Source organism: Pelophylax lessonae (genome assembly GCF_965119305.1).
Source record: "Pelophylax lessonae genome assembly, chromosome: 4".
NCBI classification, from domain to species: Eukaryota; Metazoa; Chordata; class Amphibia; order Anura; family Ranidae; genus Pelophylax; species Pelophylax lessonae.
In genome coordinates, this window is record NC_138771.1 from 81,112,298 (window position 1) to 81,132,185 (window position 19,888).

The 19,888-nt window shown below is 43.6% G+C and overlaps 1 protein-coding gene across 1 annotated transcript in view; it reads left to right on the forward strand.

Annotated features, from left to right (window-relative positions):
* FAM227B (family with sequence similarity 227 member B) overlaps positions 1-19,888 on the forward strand; it is a 733,538-nt gene that overhangs the window by 639,516 nt on the left and 74,134 nt on the right. Inside the window, exon 14 of the mRNA XM_082254045.1 lies at positions 9,277-9,337. Coding sequence (XP_082110171.1) covers positions 9,277-9,337 — 61 coding nt within the window. The remainder of the gene's footprint in view (positions 1-9,276; positions 9,338-19,888) is intronic.

Here is a 19,888-nt window from a genome sequence, read left to right on the forward strand (position 1 = left end):
GACATGGGATCATCATCAGGGTGAAGGACGGTATGTGAGCACCATACCGCTGGAGGGGGGCACACAACTTACACTGCAACTGTACTGGGGAGTGAAGGTGGGGGGCTTACTGAGGGGTCTGTCATGTGAGGGGGCTTACTGGGGGGTCTGTCATGTGAGGGGTCTTACTGAGGGGTCTGTCATGTGAGGGGGGCTTACTGGGGGGGGTCTGTCATGTGAGGGGGGGCTTACTGAGGGGTCTGTCATGTGAGGGGTCTTACTTAGGGGTCTGTCATGTGAGGGGGGCTTACTTGGGGGTCTGTCATGTGAGGGGGTCTTACTGAGGGGTCTGTCATGTGAGGGGTCTTACTGAGGGGTCTGTCATGTGAGGGGTCTGTCATGTGAGGGGTCTTACTGAGGGGTCTGTCATGTGAGGGGGGCTTACTGGAGGGGTCTGTCATGTGAGGGCTCTTACTGAGGGGTCTGTCATGTGAGGGGGGCTTACTGGGGGGGGGGTCTGTCATGTGAGGGGTCTTACTGAGGGGTCTGTCATGTGAGGGGGCTTAATGGGGGGTCTGTCATGTGAGGGGTCTTACTGAGGGGTCTGTCATGTGAGGGGGGCTTACTGGGGGGGTCTGTCATGTGAGGGGTCTTACTGAGGGGTCTGTCATGTGAGGGGTCTTACTGAGGGGTCTGTCATGTGAGGGGTCTTACTGAGGGGTCTGTCATGTGAGGGGGGCTTACTGGGGGGGGTCTGTCATGTGAGGGGTCTTACTGAAGGGTCTGTCATGTGAGGGGTCTTACTGAGGGGTCTGTCATGTGAGGGGGTCTTACTGAGGGGTCTGTCATGTGAGGGGGGCTTACTGGGGGGTCTGTCATGTGAGGGGGCTTACTGGGGGGGGTCTGTCATGTGAGGGGTCTTACTGAGGGGTCTGTCATGTGAGGGGTCTTACTGAGGGGTCTGTCATGTGAGGGGGGCTTACTGGGGGGGTCTGTCATGTGAGGGGGGGCTTACTGAGGGGTCTGTCATGTGAGGGGTCTTACTTAGGGGTCTGTCATGTGAGGGGGGCTTACTTGGGGGTCTGTCATGTGAGGGGGTCTTACTGAGGGGTCTGTCATGTCAGGGGTCTTACTGAGGGGTCTGTCATGTGAGGGGTCTGTCATGTGAGGGGTCTTACTGAGGGGTCTGTCATGTGAGGGGGGCTTACTGGAGGGGTCTGTCATGTGAGGGGTCTTACTGAGGGGTCTGTCATGTGAGGGGGGCTTACTGGGGGGGTCTGTCATGTGAGGGGTCTTACTGAGGGGTCTGTCATGTGAGGGGGCTTAATGGGGGGTCTGTCATGTGAGGGGTCTTACTGAGGGGTCTGTCATGTGAGGGGGGCTTACTGGGGGGGGTCTGTCATGTGAGGGGTCTTACTGAGGGGTCTGTCATGTGAGGGGTCTTACTGAGGGGTCTGTCATGTGAGGGGTCTTACTGAGGGGTCTGTCATGTGAGGGGGGCTTACTGGGGGGGGGGTCTGTCATGTGAGGGGTCTTACTGAGGGGTCTGTCATGTGAGGGGTCTTACTGAGGGGTCTGTCATGTGAGGGGGTCTTACTGAGGGGTCTGTCATGTGAGGGGGGCTTACTGGGGGGTCTGTCATGTGAGGGGGCTTACTGGGGGGGTCTGTCATGTGAGGGGTCTTACTGAGGGGTCTTTCATGTGAGGGGTCTTACTGAGGGGTCTGTACTGGAAGAGGGCTTACTGAGGGGTCTGTACTAGGTGAGGGGAGGGATTACTGAGGGGTCTGTCTTGTGAGGGGGCTTACTGAGGGGTCTGTACTGGGAGAAGGGCTTACTGAGGGGTCTGTCATGTGAGGGGGCTTACTAAGGTGTCTTTCATGTGAGGGGGCTTACTGAGGGGTCTGTACTGGAAGGGGGCTTACTGAGGTGTCTGTCATGTGAGGGGTCTTACTGAGGGGTCTGTACTGGAAGGGGGCTTACTGAGGGGTCTGTACTAGGTGAGGGGAGGGATTACTGAGGGGTCTGTACTGGGAGGAGGGCTTACTGAGGGGTCTGTACTGGGAGGAGGGCTTACTGAGGGGTCTATACTGGGAGGGGGGCTTACTGAGAGGTCTGTACTGGGAGGGGGGCTTACTGAGGGGTCTGTACTGGGAGGGGGGCTTACTGAGGGGTCTGTACTGGGAGGGGGCTTACTGAGGGGTCTGTCCTGTGAGGGGGGCTTACTGGGGGGTCTGTCCTGTGAGGGGGCTTACTGGGGGGTCTGTACTGGGAGGGGGCTTACTGAGGGGTCTGTACTAGGTGAGGGGAGGGATTTCTGTGGGGTCTGTACTAGGGGAGCTTACTGAGGGGTCTGTACTGGGAGGGGGGCTTACTGAGGGGTCTGTACTGGGAGGGGGCTTACTGAGGGGTCTGTACTGGGAGGGGGGCTTACTAAGGGGTCTGTGCTGGAAGGGGGGCTTAATGGGGGGTCTGTACTGGGAGGGGAACTTACTGAGGGGTCTGTACTGAGAAGGGGGCTTACTGAGGGGGTCTGTACTAGGGGGTCTTACTGAGGGGTCTGTCATGTGAGGGGTCTTACTGAGGGGTCTGTACTGGAAGGGGGCTTACTGAGGGGTCTGTCATATGAGGGGTCTTACTGAGGGGTCTGTACTGGAAGGGGGCTTACTGAGGGGTCTGTACTGGGAGGGGGGCTTACTGAGGGGTCTGTACTGGGAGGGGGGCTTACTGAGGGGTCTGTACTGGGAGGGGGGCTTACTGAGGGGTCTGTCCTGTGATAGGGGCTTACTGGGGGGCCTGTCCTGTGAGGGGGGCTTACTGGGGGGTCTGTACTGGGAGGAGGGCTTACTGAGGGGTCTGTACTGGGAGGGGGGCTTACTGAGGGGTCTGTACTGGGAGGGGGGCTTACTGAGGGGTCTGTACAGGGAGGGGGGCTTACTGAGGGGTCTGTACAGGGAGGGGGGCTTACTGAGGGGTCTGTACAGGGAGGGGGGCTTACTGTGGGGTCTGTACAGGTACGGGGGCTTACTGGGGGGTTTCGCTGGTATAATTACGCAATGCTATGGGGCTGGTATGTCATTTTTTTCCAGGGCTGGTTTTCATACCCAGTCCGGCCCTGGCTGGCCACCTCTGTAGGGGTATTTAGCTCTGGTAAGTGCGGGCTGTATTGAGAGGGGAGCACAAGATTCCTCACCCGCACACCCACTCCGGATCACCTCAAGAAAGCACCTTATAATATATATATAGTTTTGGACTTTGCACTTATCGACTACTTATGGACCTTTTTAAATTTTAAATATTAATTTAATCACCTATTGATTTATCATCAATTTTCACCGTACAATATTTTCCTTGATATTTTCTTGCTGAGCCACAAGTTTGTGGATACAGTGAATCTTCCCACCTGTCACTTTAATATGTTGTTCCTTTATATTGTTGCACAACAAGTTTGTGGATTTTGCCATTTTTCACACTTGTCACCTTAACACCAGAATTTTGTAGCATTTGCACTTTATTTGTCTATATTTAATTTATATATTTTATATATTTTTTAAATACCCACCTATCTTACCATCAGAATATCTATTTAATCTTATCCAGCAAATTGTGCACCACCACTCAGCACTCTATTTATTTGAGCCACTTTGATATATTTATTATCAGCATCTACCTGTTTAAAATGACCACTTGTCACTTTATTGCACTATTTGCACGTGATATATATGTCCTTTGTATATATGGTTCATGTGATACAATTTATTGAATTACTTGTGATTAATATGTTGGTAACAGGATTTGGATGACATTTTATTTACATACTACACCTTCATTGATATAACATAGCCAGTGCCAATCACTTCACACACCCCCTAAACCTATTTACTATATATCCCTATTAGGGCTATATTCTGAAGTGGGCCACAGCCTGATCCTTAAATCTCTTTCCTTAGCGCGGATTCTCTCTCCTTTCTTATACTATACATGGTACAGATGCGCCACTTTACAGGCAGACTAAGGGGACCCCCCCAGGCACTATATTTAAAGGAATTTTTCATTTTTATTGCTTCACTTTAAGCATCATTAAAATCACTGCTCCTGTAAAAATCTTTTTTTAAAAAACTTTTTTCATTGATTAATGTCCTCCAGGGCAGTAGCCAGGCCCCAGTACCCTTTTATGGCCAATAACTTGCATTCAACTTGCAACTTGCAAACACTATAAGCATTCAAAATGGGGACTCTGTCCCTCGAAACGACGTACCTGTACGCCGCTTCATGGGACCACTAGTGGGGGCGCTCCTGCCCATTGGCTACAGGGGGAGCCAATTAGCGGGTCTGGCAGCCACAATTGCTGCCGGGCACCCGCAATTGCTCCCCGTGGAGACAGAACAGTGGTCTGCCATTGTAAACACGGCAGACTGCTGTTCTGTCAGTTATGAACACAAGTATCCTGTGTTCCTCTTATTTAGGAACCCCAGGTTTCTGTATTCATATAGCAAGCCCATCCCTCCACAGTTAGAAAGCACCCCCTAGGGACACATTTAACCCTTTGATCGCCCCTGGTGTTATCCCCTTCCCTGCCAAAGTCCTTAGTACAGTAACAGTGCATATTTTTAGCACTGATTACTGTAGTAATGTCACTGGTCCCCCCAAAAGTGTAAAAAAAATGTCAGTTAGGTGTCCGATCTGTCAGCCGCAATGTCGCAGTCCTGCTAAAAATCGCTGATCACTGCCATTACTAGTAAAAAAAATAAAAATAACATAAATCTTTCCCCTAGTTTGTAGATGCGATAACTTTTGCGCAAACCAATCAATAAACAGTTATTGGGATTTTTTACCAGGAATATGTAGAGGAATACACATTGGCCTAAAATTATGAAAAAAATAACATAGCTCTATTTGTGGGAAAAATAGAACATCAATTTTATTAGGGTACAATGTCGCACGACTGTGCAATTGTCAGTTAAAGAACTGCAGTGCTGTATCGCAAAAAATGGCCTGGTCATTAAGGGGGTAAAACCTTCCGGTCCAGAAGTGGTTAATCTACTCTTCTCAAGAGAGAATAAATTCAGTTCAGCTAATATTTCCTCATAGCTGAGCTTCTCCGTGCCTTTTATAAGTTTGGTTGTCCTTCTCTGCACTTTCTTCAGTTCAATGATATTCTTTTTGTGAATTTGAACCCAAAACTGAACTGCATATTCCAGATGAGGTCTCACCAATGATTTGTACAGGGGCAAAATGATATCACTCTCTCTGCAGTCCATACCTCTTTAATTACAAGAAAGCATTTTGCTTGCTTTTGAAACTGCAGCTTGGCATTGCATGCTATTATTAAGGTTATGATCTATCAGGAAAACCCAGATCCTTCTCCGCCATTGATTCCCCCAGTTGTACTCCCCCTAGTATGTATGATGCATACATCTTTTTAGCCTCTAAGTGCATAACTTTACATTTATCAATATTAAACCTCATTTGCTACATAGACACCCAATTAAACAGTGCATTTAGGTTGGCTTGTAAGTTGGAGACATCCTGTAAGGATGTTATTCTACTGCATAGCTTGGTGTCATCTGCAAAGACTGAAAATGTACTTTTAATCCCAGACCCTATATCATTATAAATATATAAAAATGTAAGGGCCCCAACACTGAACCTTGGGGTACACCACTAAGAACCCTAGACCATTCAGAGTAATGGGCCATACACACTATACAATTGTCTTTAGATTTTTTCCTTTAGATTTACCAAAACCATATAATATGAGGTCAAACTTAAACACTTTAAATTCGTATGCAATCAGGCAGGCCCTTGCACTGCATCGTTGAAGGTAAATCTAAAGGAAATCTAACAACAAAAGTTGTATAGTGTGTATCCAGCTTAAGAATCATTAATCACTATTCTCTGAAGTCGGTCTTATATCCAGTTTTCTATCCATTTACGGCTACAATGTCCTCAAGCGTCTATCCATTTACAAACTGATTTTTTCAAACCTGAAGACTTTACCTTACACGTTAGCTGCTTTTCCAGAAACGAAGTATACTACATCCACAGCCACTCCTTTGTCTAAGGTTTTTCTCACTTCCTCATAAAAAGAAATCAGGTTTATTTGACAATTTCTGTCTTTTATTAATCCATGCTGTCTGTTGCTTAAAATATTTTTTTACCACAAAAACTCATCTATGTGATCTTTTATTAAACTCTCCAGTATCTTCCCAATTATTCAAGGATAACTAACAGCTCTATAGTTACTTGGTAAAGACTTTGATCCCTTTAAATATAGGCACCACATTGGCCTTTCGCCAATCCAATGGTACTATGGCAGTCATTATAGAGTTACTAAAAATGAGAAACAATGGCTTTGAAATGGCAGAGCTCAATTCTTTTAGGACATGTGGGTGTACACCATCTGGTCCAGGTGCTTTATTCACCTTTATTCTCTCTAAATATTTCTGGACCATATCAATATTGAGCCATTGTGGATCATATGGGGCTATCGACTGGTAAGCTGCAATATATTCCATTTTTGGTTTTGGGTTTAATAACCACTTTAACCAGTTCCCGACCACCCGCCGCCTTTTTACTGTGGCAGGGTGGCTCGTACAGGCAAAACAACGTAGATCTACGTCGCTTGCCTGGGTGGAGCTAGGGGGCGAGCGCACGCTGCCAGCGACGTGCTCCCGCCCATGATCATCAGCGGGGAAGCGAATGCGCGGGTCAGGCAGCTCTGATTGCCGCCTGAAACCCGCGATCTCTCCACGCAGATAGAGGACGGTCGGCTGTTGTAAACACAGCTGACTGTCCTTCTCCCTGAAATGATCACAGAGCTCCTATATTGGATCACATGTCTCATTCCAGAAGTCACCCCCCCCCCCACAGTTAGAATCACTCCCTTAGGGTCACATTTAACCCCTTGATCACCTATACTGTTAACCCCTTCCCTGTCAGTGTCATTATTACAGCAACAGTGCATATTTTTAGCACTGATTACTGTAGTAATGTCACTGGTACCCCCAAAAGTGTCAGTTAGGGGGTCTGATCTGTCCGCCACAATGTCACAGTCCCACAAAAAATCGCAGATCGCCACAATTACTAGTAAAAAAAAAACAATAAAAATTACATAAATATTTTCCGTAGTTAGTAGACGCGATAACTTTTGCGCAACCCAATCAAAATACGCTTATTGCATTTTATTTTACCAAAAATATTTAGCAGAAAACAAATTGGCCATAAATGTTAAAAATTTTTGATTTTTAAATTTTTTTGGGGAATGTTATATAGCAGAAAGTGAAAAATATTGTTTTTTTTTTTTTCAAAATTGTTGTCTCTTTTTTTGCTTATAACGCAAAAAATAAAAATTGCAAAGGTGGTCAAATACCACCAAAAAAAGCTCTATTTGCGGGAAAAAAAGGACGTAAATTTTGTTTGGGTACAGCGTTGCACGATCGCGCAATTGTCCATTAAAATAATGCAGTGCCGAATCTCAAAATAGGGCCTGATCAGGAAGGGGGTAAATCCTTCCGGTCTTAAAGAGGTTAATGGTTATACACATTTTGAAAAATGTAAAAAGAAGTGTAGAACTATGTGTCACGTTTTAATTGTCAACAGCACGGGCGAGCACAGACATAGCACATCTCCCACTTCAAACATTTCTAGCTGCCTGGAGATCAAGTAAACTGCATTTCATCAGTTGTTCCAGCTTCATAAACTAGAACAAAATTATTGGATTATATTTACAGATGTAAAAAGCTCTGCTATTAGAAGCACTGCAATTTTTTATTAGTTGTGGGCTCTTCGTTAAAGGCTACAGTGTTTGTGTCTTTCACATTAGCGTCACTATTTACTTTATATCTCGTGTCTTCTCAGAAAAGTTAGTGTATAGTAATTCAAATTCGCAATGTAGATGATGTCAAGTTTAGTATAATTTATCTTGCCACCACTACCAGTCTTAATACTTTATAGCATCTTTTGTATTGGTTAAGATTTTGGTCCTCTAATAAAGTTAATCAATATGATACAAAGACTTTAATAACTGTATAGTTGCATTAAAGTTATTCTAAAACTTTATTTTTTGTTTTCTTTTTTATAACAAACATGTCATACTTAGGCCCCGTTCACATACAAGCGACGCTACTTCGCACCGCGACCTCCGAGGTGCGAGCAGCGCGCCGCGACCTTGGAGCGTCCGCCACGGACTTCATAACATTGAAGTCTATGGCGGTCGCCTCCTGGTCGCCCCAAAGAAGCTCCGGACCCTTTTTCTAAGTCGGAGCAACACAAGTCGCTCCTATTAGAACGGGTCCGCAGCTTCCCTATGGTAGGCGACCTACGGCGACCTGTGAGGCGACCAGGTCGCCTCACAGGTCGCCTTAGTGTGAACGGGGACTTAGACCCCGTTCACACTGGGGCGATCCGACTTGCCGGGGCGACCTCACAGGTCGCGGCGCGCAGCTCGCACCGCGACCTCGGAGCGGCCGGCACGGACTTCATAACATTAAAGTCAATGCAGGTCGCTCCAGGTCGCCCCAAAGAAGCTCCGGACCCTTTTTCTAAGTCGGAGCGACTTGTGTCGATCCTATTAGAACGGGTCCACAGCTTCTCTATGGCAGGTGACCTACGGCGACCTGTCAGGCGACCAGGTCGCCTGACAGGTCGCCCCAGTGTGAACGGGGTCTTACCTGCTTTGTTTTTGCACAGAACAGCCCCTATCTTCCTCTTCTGGGGTCCCCTGCTGGCACTCCTGGCTCCTTTTCAGCTAGTGCCCCCAAGGAAGCTGCTTTCTATGGGGGCACTTGTGCAAGCTCCATACCAAGTCATGCTGCCTGCGTCCATTGACACGCACAATGTTCTCACCCCCCACCCCTGCTCCCTTATCACAGGATTTGATTGATCTCTGAGAATTAATAACTTCAAATTAAAACCAGCCAGGGATGGCTTGTATTAAAACATGTATATTACTTTTTAAGAATATGCAAATAGTTCAATGTCCAAAGTCTAAAAGTTTGGGCACAGGAGTACTTTATATTAACTGCCATAAATAGGCCTGGATGCATTTGAAGGGCAATCAAAATTCAAGACAAGAATGTATACACATTATTAGTCCTCAATGTAAAGGGTATGAAATAGTATGCATGTTCCACATGCGGTCAGTGGTTATTGCACAGCAAACATATTATAGAAAGGTTGCCTTAGTCATTTCTGGTTGTTATTTATGTTAGTTGGGGCCCAACACATCTGTACATTTTTTTTTTAAAATGTGATTTTCTTTGCAGCTTCATCTCAATTTTTACCTTTTCTGTTATAGAATGAAGCAGGAACTTTCGAGCGGAGTGAAGTTCAACACTACTCTTCTTTTAGAAAAACTGGTACGAAATGTATTATTTTATATTTGTTAGTTGAAGTGTTACTAAACCCAGGACCCTACATTCATTATATCTGGTCTCCCACAGTACACAGAACTTGGAAATGCAATGCAATTTCTTTAGTAAATATAAACTGCTAAATACCTTTTCTCATCAGAAGATGATTAACCCCTTAGGTTCCACAGTGGGTATAACAAGCATGCTTTACTGCATATACAGACTGATTTTGTTGTGGGTTTAGTAACTCTTTAAGCTTTTGTCTAACAATGTTTCTGATACATTCATGAAAAAGGGGGTAAAGCTGAAATCTGGGGAAATTACACAACTATCATTGCAGTGGGGATCCCCACACTGCAAGTACTAAATTATCATTTTTGTCTAGAACACCTGCATGATCCTCCACTATATGCGACTGGTCCTTCTGAAGATGCTTTGCTGCTATGTCTGTCAGTCGTATTCTAACATCATCATGTACAATGCAAAAGCAGCAATATTTCATTGCAAGTGAGGATGCTGAGGGCCTATTCACAGCCTGTTAGAGGGAATATAAAAAACACCAGAAAAGTAAAAACTGCCTTTTTAAAGTACCCCAGACAAAAAGAAGCATTTCACCCTTGCAGTACATGGGGAATCTCAAGGGCAGTTTTGTAATTTCCCCAGGATTCAGCTTTAATTTTAATCAAAAACTGTATCTGCTTACCTCCAGCTATTACTTACTTATAGGACATAATTATGCTGCTTTTAGGTACCCCCCCCCCCCTCCAAAGACTTTGTGACCAGTTTTCCATAGTCATTAAAAACAGGTTTACAAAAGTAGACTTCAGAAACTGCAAACATTTCATTTTTAAAAAACTTAAAAAAAAAAAAAGCAACAAATGCAGTGGACACATTTAAGGATTGGTAGGCTGCAGTGTATTGTTTTTTTTTTTTTCTTTTGAGTTTAGATATGCTTTAAGGGGAAAGCTAGGGTGTCGGGGGAGGGGCCTGCTAATGGTGCCAGTGGGGAGAGTTGAGTGAGCCCTGAGAAGCGCCCTTCCACCAGGATGAATGCTGTAAAGCCTCATTTCCCCTCATGTGCCCGCTAAACCCCCGCCGATCCCGCCTCATACCTCCAGCCTTTCACGCTTGCAGCTGCCTGCCTGACCTGCTGGGACGCTGCCCCGGGACACTGTCCTGTGTCCACCGGAGGACGAGCCGCTGGAGGATTGATCGCCGCGGAAGCCGGGAGGTCACGTGTGCTCGACGTGCGGTCCTCGGAAAGCTCGGACAGTGAGGATCAGTGAGGACCTCCCTGAAGTGGATGGAAGATCGCCCCGGCCAGATGAGCAGAGCCTGCAAGCAGTGGAGCGGGTCCAGCAATCCCCCGGGTGGTCGGGTGAGATAAGAAGGGTAATACCCTCCCCTTAAACCTTAAACATGAAAAAGGAATATACAGAAAGTATAAATAAGAAAGCATTAACAAAATAAGATTGCTGGCAACATTGTAATACTGTGTGATTAACACTGTCATAACAGGGGAGACGGTATCATACTATGAAAGAGATACAGGGGTAAGATCATCGATTCTGATTAAATCAGATTGTTTTGGATCCCTCATATGTGAAATACTCATCAATCAGGTTTAAAAATATTGCTGTGAACTGCTGCTAAAGTTGGGGAAGTGGTATCCTGAAATTGTAAAAACAAAAGTATTATTTATAATTATAAGAGTCCCAGCCTTATCTGGGAACTCCACCTGCGGGACATTTATTATCTTAGTCTGAGAACACTCAGCGGTCTCTTATGAAGATGTTGATGCCATTACTGGGGAGAGCGCCTGGTAAAGTCTAAATATAAGCAAGAAAGATGGTTTGGCTATAACCTGATTGATTTCAAAAATTTCATTTATACCCACAAATAATGCTGTATATTTTGGAATGAACTTTACGGTACAAACCTTCACCAACACAGCGGAGACAGTTCGGGCCTAAAAAGCCTGTTTGGGAATTTTTCTTTTTTTCCCCCTTCTTCCTCTGCTTTGGAAGAGTGAGCCCCTCAAGAGGTGGAGGCATAAGGCAGAGGCAATAGGGGGAGAACTAGTAAAGTTCCTACGGAGGTGAATGCTATCGGGTTATAAAACCTTATCTAAGAAAGTGAAAGTATTAAATAGAAGTCAAAAAGGCTGAAAAATTAAAAATAAACCAACAAAAGACACAGAGGGAAAACCACCTAAATTAAGTGCTAGTCCAGGATCTATAAAAAATTATATGACTCCAGAGAGAACGACAGAAAATAAAGAAAGACAAGTATCAACATAACCAAAACATAGCAATGAAGGCAATAAAAAAGCCTGCAATCAGAAAATAACAGAAATAAGTAAAGAAATTAACAACGTCCAACCCAAAGAAGACGTACAGATGGACAATGTACAGACAGATAAATATCCCGACACAAGCAGAGAGGAAGAGCGAAGAGTCAAAAATCAACTCCCTACAAGGGATGAAATGAGGGAAATGTTCTATAACCTGGAACAATCTATTAAAAAAGATATGGCAATCTTACATGGAGATCTGGGACAAATGTTAAGAAGAGTTGAAGAGGTGGAGGATAAAATGGTGGGCCAGGAAAAAGAATTGAAAACACTTTAGGGGAAATGAGGAAAACACAAATAGTACAAAGAATCTATCCTATAAGTTAGAAGATCAGGAAAATAGAGACAGAAGAAAAAATCTAAGGGTCCGCGGTTTACCAGAATTGGGGCAAGAGGAAAATTTAGCAGAAATGATGGAAACAGTGTTTAACCCTCTACTAGGAAGAGAAATAACAACAAAATTAGAAATCGAAAGAATATATAGAATCAGAAAACCACGGAACTCACCAAAAGAGTCTTCAAGAGATGTCATAGTGAGGTTCCACAGATACGAAACAAGATCTCAGATATGGGAAAAATTAAAAAGCCGCCCCCTCTTAAAATATAATAGAAAGTATGTAAATCAGCGCTCACAAGGGGTGCGACTCTCTGTTGTGGCTGCTAGTGGGGGCTTGCAGTCAGGTGGAAGTCGATCAAAACACTGGCACATCAAAGGGCTGCAAGCTGGAGGAGCCTTAGAGGGGGGATGGGGTAAAGGTTCAAGTGCCTGTAATGTATACTGTTGGGCTGACCTCGGTGCAGAGGGGGGGATGGGTGGGGAGTAAATATCCACTGGTCCAGGGGGATGGGGGGGGGGAAATACAGGGCTGGGCAGCACTCTGGGCTGCTATCCGGGTGAGCGAAGCGGCTCGAAGTGTACCATAAAAGATGACGGGAGAAGTGCCACTGGAGTGCAGTAAAAAGAGTTTTATTAATTAAGAACAAGCAGGATATGGTGACTCACATCTGGGATCAAATCTGATCAATCACTGTGGTGCCCTCCGTGGGGTAGTCAGGTGGCTGGTTGCCTTCTCTGTGTCCTGGTGCGGTCCGATCGTAAGGGAGAGGTCCGAGGGGGATCTCAGGCGGCTTCCGAGTCGGGACTGCGGAGGAGATGCAGAGAGCTGTTGTGGCGGCGGCCGGCAGCGTCTGACGTCACGGGCAGTCTGGGCTTAGTAGGCGTATCCAGGCATCACTACATGTTTCGGAGCATGCGCAACATGCCGTAGTCGGGCATGCGCACTCCTTTGTCAAGTGTCGTCACTTGCTCCGAAACATGTAGTGATGCCCGGATACGCCTACTAAGCCCAGACTGCCCGTGACGTCAGACGCTGCCGGCCGCCGCCACAACAGCTCTCTGCATCTCCTCCGCAGTCCCGACTCGGAAGCCGCCTGAGATCACCCTCGGACCTCTCCCGGACGATCGGACCGCACCAGGACACAGAGAAGGCAACCAGCCACCTGACTACCCCACGGAGGGCACCACAGTGATTGATCAGATTTGATCCCAGATGTGAGTCACCATATCCTGCTTGTTCTTAATTAATAAAACTCTTTTTACTGCACTCCAGTGGCGCTTCTCCCCTCATCTTTTATACTTCCTCTTAAAATATAAAGAAGTAGAAATACAAGTAGACGGAAAATAAGATAAAAAGAGAAGTGAAAGACTGGAAGGGACGCTGGGGGAACTAAACAACTCTCCTCTAACATGGTTCCAGGGAAGAAGGGAGTGGAGCCAGGCATACAGGTGCAGAGCCCCACCCCAGAGAAGAAAGTCGATACAAGGAGGGAGGGAGTAAATCGACTAAAAAGGTCCAAAGGGCGAGGGCCTAGGAACCCATTGGGGTGCAGGTATAGGGGGGGAGATGGGAGGGAGGGGGGGAGGGAGGGGGGGAGGGAGGGGGAAGGGGAGTGTGGGGGGAGGGAGGGAGGGTGGGGGGAGGAAGGGTATAAACAACTACTGCACTATGTGCCTATTCCACTATTTAACGGGAAATAATTTTTCTACACCAAGTAACCAAGAAAGAAAGATACATATAACCTTACAATTAGGAATTAGATGACAGAGGTAAACTTTGTAACGTATAATGTCAGAGGTCTAAATTCCCCGGAAAAAAAGACAAAAAAAATTATGAAAGAAATTAAAAATATGGTAGCAATTATAGTCTTCCTACAAGAAACTCATATCCCACGCTCATCCAACACCAGGCTATATTCGAAGGACCACCCCAGCTGGTATTATGCAGATTCTACAACAAAAAAAACAAAGGGGGTGGCCATAGGAATAGCAAGAGGAACACAGTTTACTCTAGAAGAGATGATGACAGATAAAGAGGGTAGATTCCTTTTCTTGAAAGGGAGACTGTTTTCAAAAGAGGGGACCTTGGTAAATATATATTGCCCAAATGACAAACCCATGGGGTACCTTGGGAAAACATTAAAAAAATTAGCGGAGTTCAAAAAGGGATGGATGATAGTGGCCAGAGACTTTAATTTTTGTCTAGATCCTGGGGTGGACAATACGTCGAATGCACAGAGAAGTAGAACATCACATCAGAAAATGATTAAAAAGAAGCTGTTCCAACATCAACTTTTGGATACATTGAGAGTGTTACACCCAAAAGAACGGGATTATACGTTCTACTCCTCTGTGCACAAGACTAACTCCAGGATCAATCATATATTGATTGAACACAGGAGAATAGAGGCGGTGACAGAGGTAAAAATTGGGATCAAGACATGGTCGGACCATGCTCCAGTTAAGATGAAACTGAAAATAGCAGGGGGGCAGATTAAAACTAACAGCTGGAGACTAAATGAGGAATTACTGAGAGATAAAAAATGGAGAGAAGAAATTAGAAAAGAAATTGAACTATATTTCCAGATAAATGAAAAGGAAGAAACCCCACAAAATATACTCTGGGAGGCTCAAAAGGCATACATGAGGGGGATTCTAATTTCTAAAGGGGCCAGGAGGAAAAAAGAAAGAGTGGAAAAAAAAGAAAGACTGATAAAAGACATCTATGAACTAGAACAATGACATAAAAATACATAGAATACAAAGATTCAACATCAATTAGAAATAAAAAGAGAGGAACTAAAAGAATTTCTGGTACAAGAAATAAGACAGTGTAACAATAAAATCATTAAGGAGAACTATCAATGGAATAATAAGATCGGGAAGAAACTGGCGAGAGTGTTAAAAAGAAAGAAAACAATGAACTATATAGAGAGGATAAGAGATGGTAAGGGGGAAATAGTTTATTCAACTGCTGATATAGCAAAGGTGTTTCAGGAATACTACGGGAAACTCTATAATATCAAAGAGCCAGCAGACGAGAAGGGCCTAAATAAAATAAACGAAATCCAACAATATTTAAGCGAGGCGAGACTTCCCAAAATACAACAAGACATACTAGATCAGTGGGAGGCTCCAATCACAGAGGAAGAAATAAGAAAACCCCTAATACCACAAATTCAGGAAAAAGTCCCAGACCAGATGGGTTTATAGTGAACTATTACAAAAAGTATAAGGAATTATTGATACCCAAATTAAAAGATTACTTTAATGGTCTAGGTCAAATATATGACATAAGTAAAGAAGCCCTTCTAGCCACAATAACAATAATCTTGAAGGAAGGAAAAGACGCTACAACATGTTCAAGGTATAGACCCATTTCGTTATTAAATATAGATACAAAACTTTTTGCAAAAGTATTGGCAAGTAGGCTGAAAAGCTTGATGACGAAATGGGTACATAGCGATCAAGTGGGTTTTATACCGGGCAGACAGGGAAGAGATAAAGGAGTAAGAACACTTCTATTGATGCAGCAAATGGTTAGGAGTGGATCCCAGGGACTAATACTGTCAATAGATGCAGAAAAAGCATTTGACAGAGTAGGTTGGGAATTTATGACTAAAACTCTAGAGGAATTGGGGATTGGAGTAAAAATGATGGCTTGGATAAAAACATTGTATAGCCACCCTACAGCCAAGGTGAGGGTAAATGAGATCCACTCAGAGCCATTTGGGATGTCGAATGGAATGAGGCAGGGATGCCCCCTATCCCCGCTGTTTGTCCTCTCTCTGGAACCCCTCCTGGCAACAATTAGGAGGTGTCCAGATGTTGCGGGAGTAGTGGTCGGGGATGTGGAACATAAAGTAGCCGCATTCGCGGACGATGTCCTGCTTTACATCTCCAATCCAAGAGTAACCCGGGGAACTCTCCAATTTAAAAATCAACCTGATAAAATCAGAGATATTAAATATCAATATAAAAAAAAGAAGAAGAAAAATTAAGATTGGAATTCCCCTTTTCTTGGAAAAATTCAGGTCTAAAATATCTGGGAATTATATTAACTACAGAACCCGAAAATCTATATAAAGAAAATTATATACCTCTGTTAAATGAAATTAAAACGGAATTAAACAGGATTTCACATAGACAGTTATCATGGATAGGAAGAATTAATATCATTAAGATGGCAATACTACCGAAAATAGCCTATAAATATCAAATGTTACCAATACCGATTCCTCAAGTATATTTTAAAACCCTGAAATCTTTAGTCTCCAAATTTATTTGGAAAAAGGGAAAACCCAGAATACAATATACAGTACTAACAAAGGGCAAGAATCAAGGAGGCCTAGCGGTTCCAGACTTCAAAAAATATTACGATGCAACACTACTTTCATGAGTGATGGAATGGGGGAAGTTAAAAAGTGAAAAAAGCTGGGTAAAAATAGAATGCACTATGAGTTGCACCCAACTAGGGAAAATTATATGGATCCCTTCACAATATAGGAAACTGAACATCAATACACATTTGATTACACATCACGCAATGAGAAGTTGGGATATAATTCACAAAAAAAAACAAATGGAAACACAATTCACCATTAATTCCTTTAAGAGATACCAACTTTTTTCCACCAGGACAAAAAAAAAAGGTGGGAGGAAGCTGGATCACAGATGAGGATGCACGGGTTAGGGATATTATAGATAAGGGGAAGATTTGCACAATAAATAAACTGGAAGATTAATGCATGGCGGTATTATCAGCTAAAACATTTTGTGTCCACCCTACCAAAACCGTTAAGATCGGGAGACGAATTGCTCCCATTCGAGCAAATTTGCTCATCTGAAAAATATAAAAACAGTATTTCAAACATATATAAAATATTGGTGGACATGATGGACCCGAGAGTACCGCCATACATTGAGAAATGGGAAAGGGAATTTGGAATGCGGAATAAAGATTTTCACCTAGGAAAAAGTTTCAGATTAATACATAGTTCTTCAGTAGATGTGAACACAGCGGAGAACTATAAATGCATTGCAAGATGGTACAATACCCCTGATAGAACCCCCAATTATCAAAAAAGAGAAATCAAAATATTGTTGGAGGGGTTGTATAGAAGTTGGTACAATGGCCCACCTATGGTGGGAATGCCCAAAAATAAAAAAAATTCTGAAAGGAGGTTCTAGCTCAAATTAAAGAAATTACGAAAATAGAGATTAAAGAAGACACTTGGTTCTGTCTATTCCACGGTACAAAAAGTTCAATAAAACAATATAAAGTGACATTAATCCCCCATTTGATGAACGCTGCAAAGGATCTGATCCCGTTATTCTGGCAGAAAAACAAAGCACCGACATTAGGCGACTGGGTGAGAAGAGTAGAAATAATAAGAACATTGGAATACCTAAAAGAGTGGGAGGAAGACGAGACCATAGAGTGGGATGACATCTGGGAGGATTGGATGGACTTTAAGAAAACAAGGGCATATACTAAGTGGAATGGAGAATAGGCAATAAGAAAATTAGAGTTAAAGGAGTAGTTGGGGGGTGGGGGGGGGAAAGGGCAAAAGTAGGAGGGTGGGGGATAAGGAAACAATTGGGTGATGTACAGTTTCATATTCGACATGAATTTGTGTTTTGTATTTTGAAAACAATAACTAAATTAAAAAAAAAAGATATGCGTTAAGGTTTTGTAAAGGAAATTCCCAAATTAAACCTCTTTGGTACATACAGTGCATCCAATGTATTTTCCTTTAGAGTGTGCAGCTTGGAATGCCTCTATGCTGAATACCTCTGTGCTGCTAGGAAGTGGAAACAGCTGTATTTTACTGTGACATTATGACTTCACTTAGGGATTGTACAGTACTATTCAAATGAGATTTAAAGCAAAAACAAACCTTGTTAACCAAGGCCAGAGTAACACCAATCTTGGACAAGCCACCAGTTATCCTATAAAATAAATAGAACTGAGAATCTGACTCAGGCTATGTGATCAGCTAAACTGTTTACAGATGTGCAGAAAGTGTCAGTTTAGCTACTGGCCAGGAATCCAATACCTAACAAAGGGGACTGCTAAATATCTTTCTGTACGTAAGGTAGCCACCAGTATTAGACTTACATCACATATCAGTATAAAATATAAAAAATAATGAGAGTAATTCTAAAACACAGCAATGTGCAGAAGGATAGCTTGTCTTTCTGACATCCACAGCATTCATGAGCTGATCACAGGACTTTGATCGCTTGCTAATTTTCCTGGTTTGGGTATGTGGTTGGGGTAACTGTACCAGATACAGTGTCTGGAAATTCAAAATAGCCCTAAAAACAGATTTCTGGTGGTTATTTTGTTAAGCACTACCTTTGCCTAATTCAGGAAAGCATTTGCGCCAGTATCAGTAACATTTCTGTCATGTGCAGCAAATTCAGGAATTTCTTACTACCGCTACATTATGAAGCTGTCGCTTTGGCAGCGACAAATTCTCATATAGTTACTCAGTTCAACGATTAGGAAACTGGCAGTAATTAAGACCTAATCTAAACTGGCATACTGAGGTATGCTACTATTCAGCGAGTGGCTGTGCCTGTGCTCGGGAGCTCTCATGTATGTGGTGGCTTCCTGCACAGGGCTCTATCTCCACACAAGCTCTATCTCCAACCCTATTTAGTTGTCTGCCAGGAATTCCCCCAGTCAAAAGCTAAATGTAAAAAAAGGAGGTGGAGATACAGGTAATGTGAATGCCGAAATATGGCAATGCCCAAATTTGGGAAATTACTTGCTACTAAATGGGCAGAGCCTGATAGGGAACTGAGCGACAAGTTCCCCATCAGGTCCACTTTAATTTGACTGACAGTGCATGGGAGTGGGTGAATTCAAAAGACGCCATTAGACTGAAGGACCTGATGGGGAATCAGTCTCTCAGTTCCCCATTAGGCTCCACCCACCCGCAGTATAAAACTCCCAGGTCATGCAACAGTCAGTGAGACAGGTGCAAGAACTGGAAAGGGAGGAAGGAAGTGAGTGAACTGAGGAAGGAGTGTCCACTGTGGACACTCTGACCTCAGTGCAGTTGTGGACAGATTTGTGTACCTGTCTCTAACAGGTACATGAATTGGGTGCAAGCATTGACACTTTCAGTTCTGTACTCTGACGGAATTCTAAAGGGTGTCTGCAACACCCTTTATAAATTCCCAAGTATGTGTTTTAATGTTGAAAAGAGCATGCTTCTGCTTTCTCACATACATTTTTGAGGTGCCACATGCCTACATACCTGTCAGATAAGTTAAATATAAATTAAATATTATCTATAAAATTAGCCAACCAGGCGTTTTTAGGGACCCCTGAAGATGCCTGATTGGCTGGCGAAATGTGTTGGGAAGGACTACCTGGTGACAAAATTCCTGGCCAGTGGAATTGTTTTAATGGCTTATTTAAAATAAAACGGAATTATGCTATGTGGGCTCCCCTTCTGTTTCTTTGCCTTTGGAGACTTTGTAGCTGAAAAGTACAAAGTCAATAATATCTAGTGAGTGCTATAAAGCACAGAGTATTGCACGAAGCACTGGAAAGTCATAGGAGCTGCACTAAAGCACTTTATGTTTGGAGCAATTTATAAAGAACGTGTAAAGCACTTTGAATTAAGTCATTTCATTGGAAGGAATTCACTGATGAACTGTTTGGACATATAACAGTAGCACTTTTATGTTGTTTTATTATATCCACTGCACATGTAGATATATATTTTTATGCATTATTTGAACTAGTTAACTTTATTATATAGATCTCATTTCAAGGTCTAAGGATATATATCTTTTAAGGACAGCGCTGTGGGTGAAATAGAGGTATTTATGACAAGTAACTAGGATA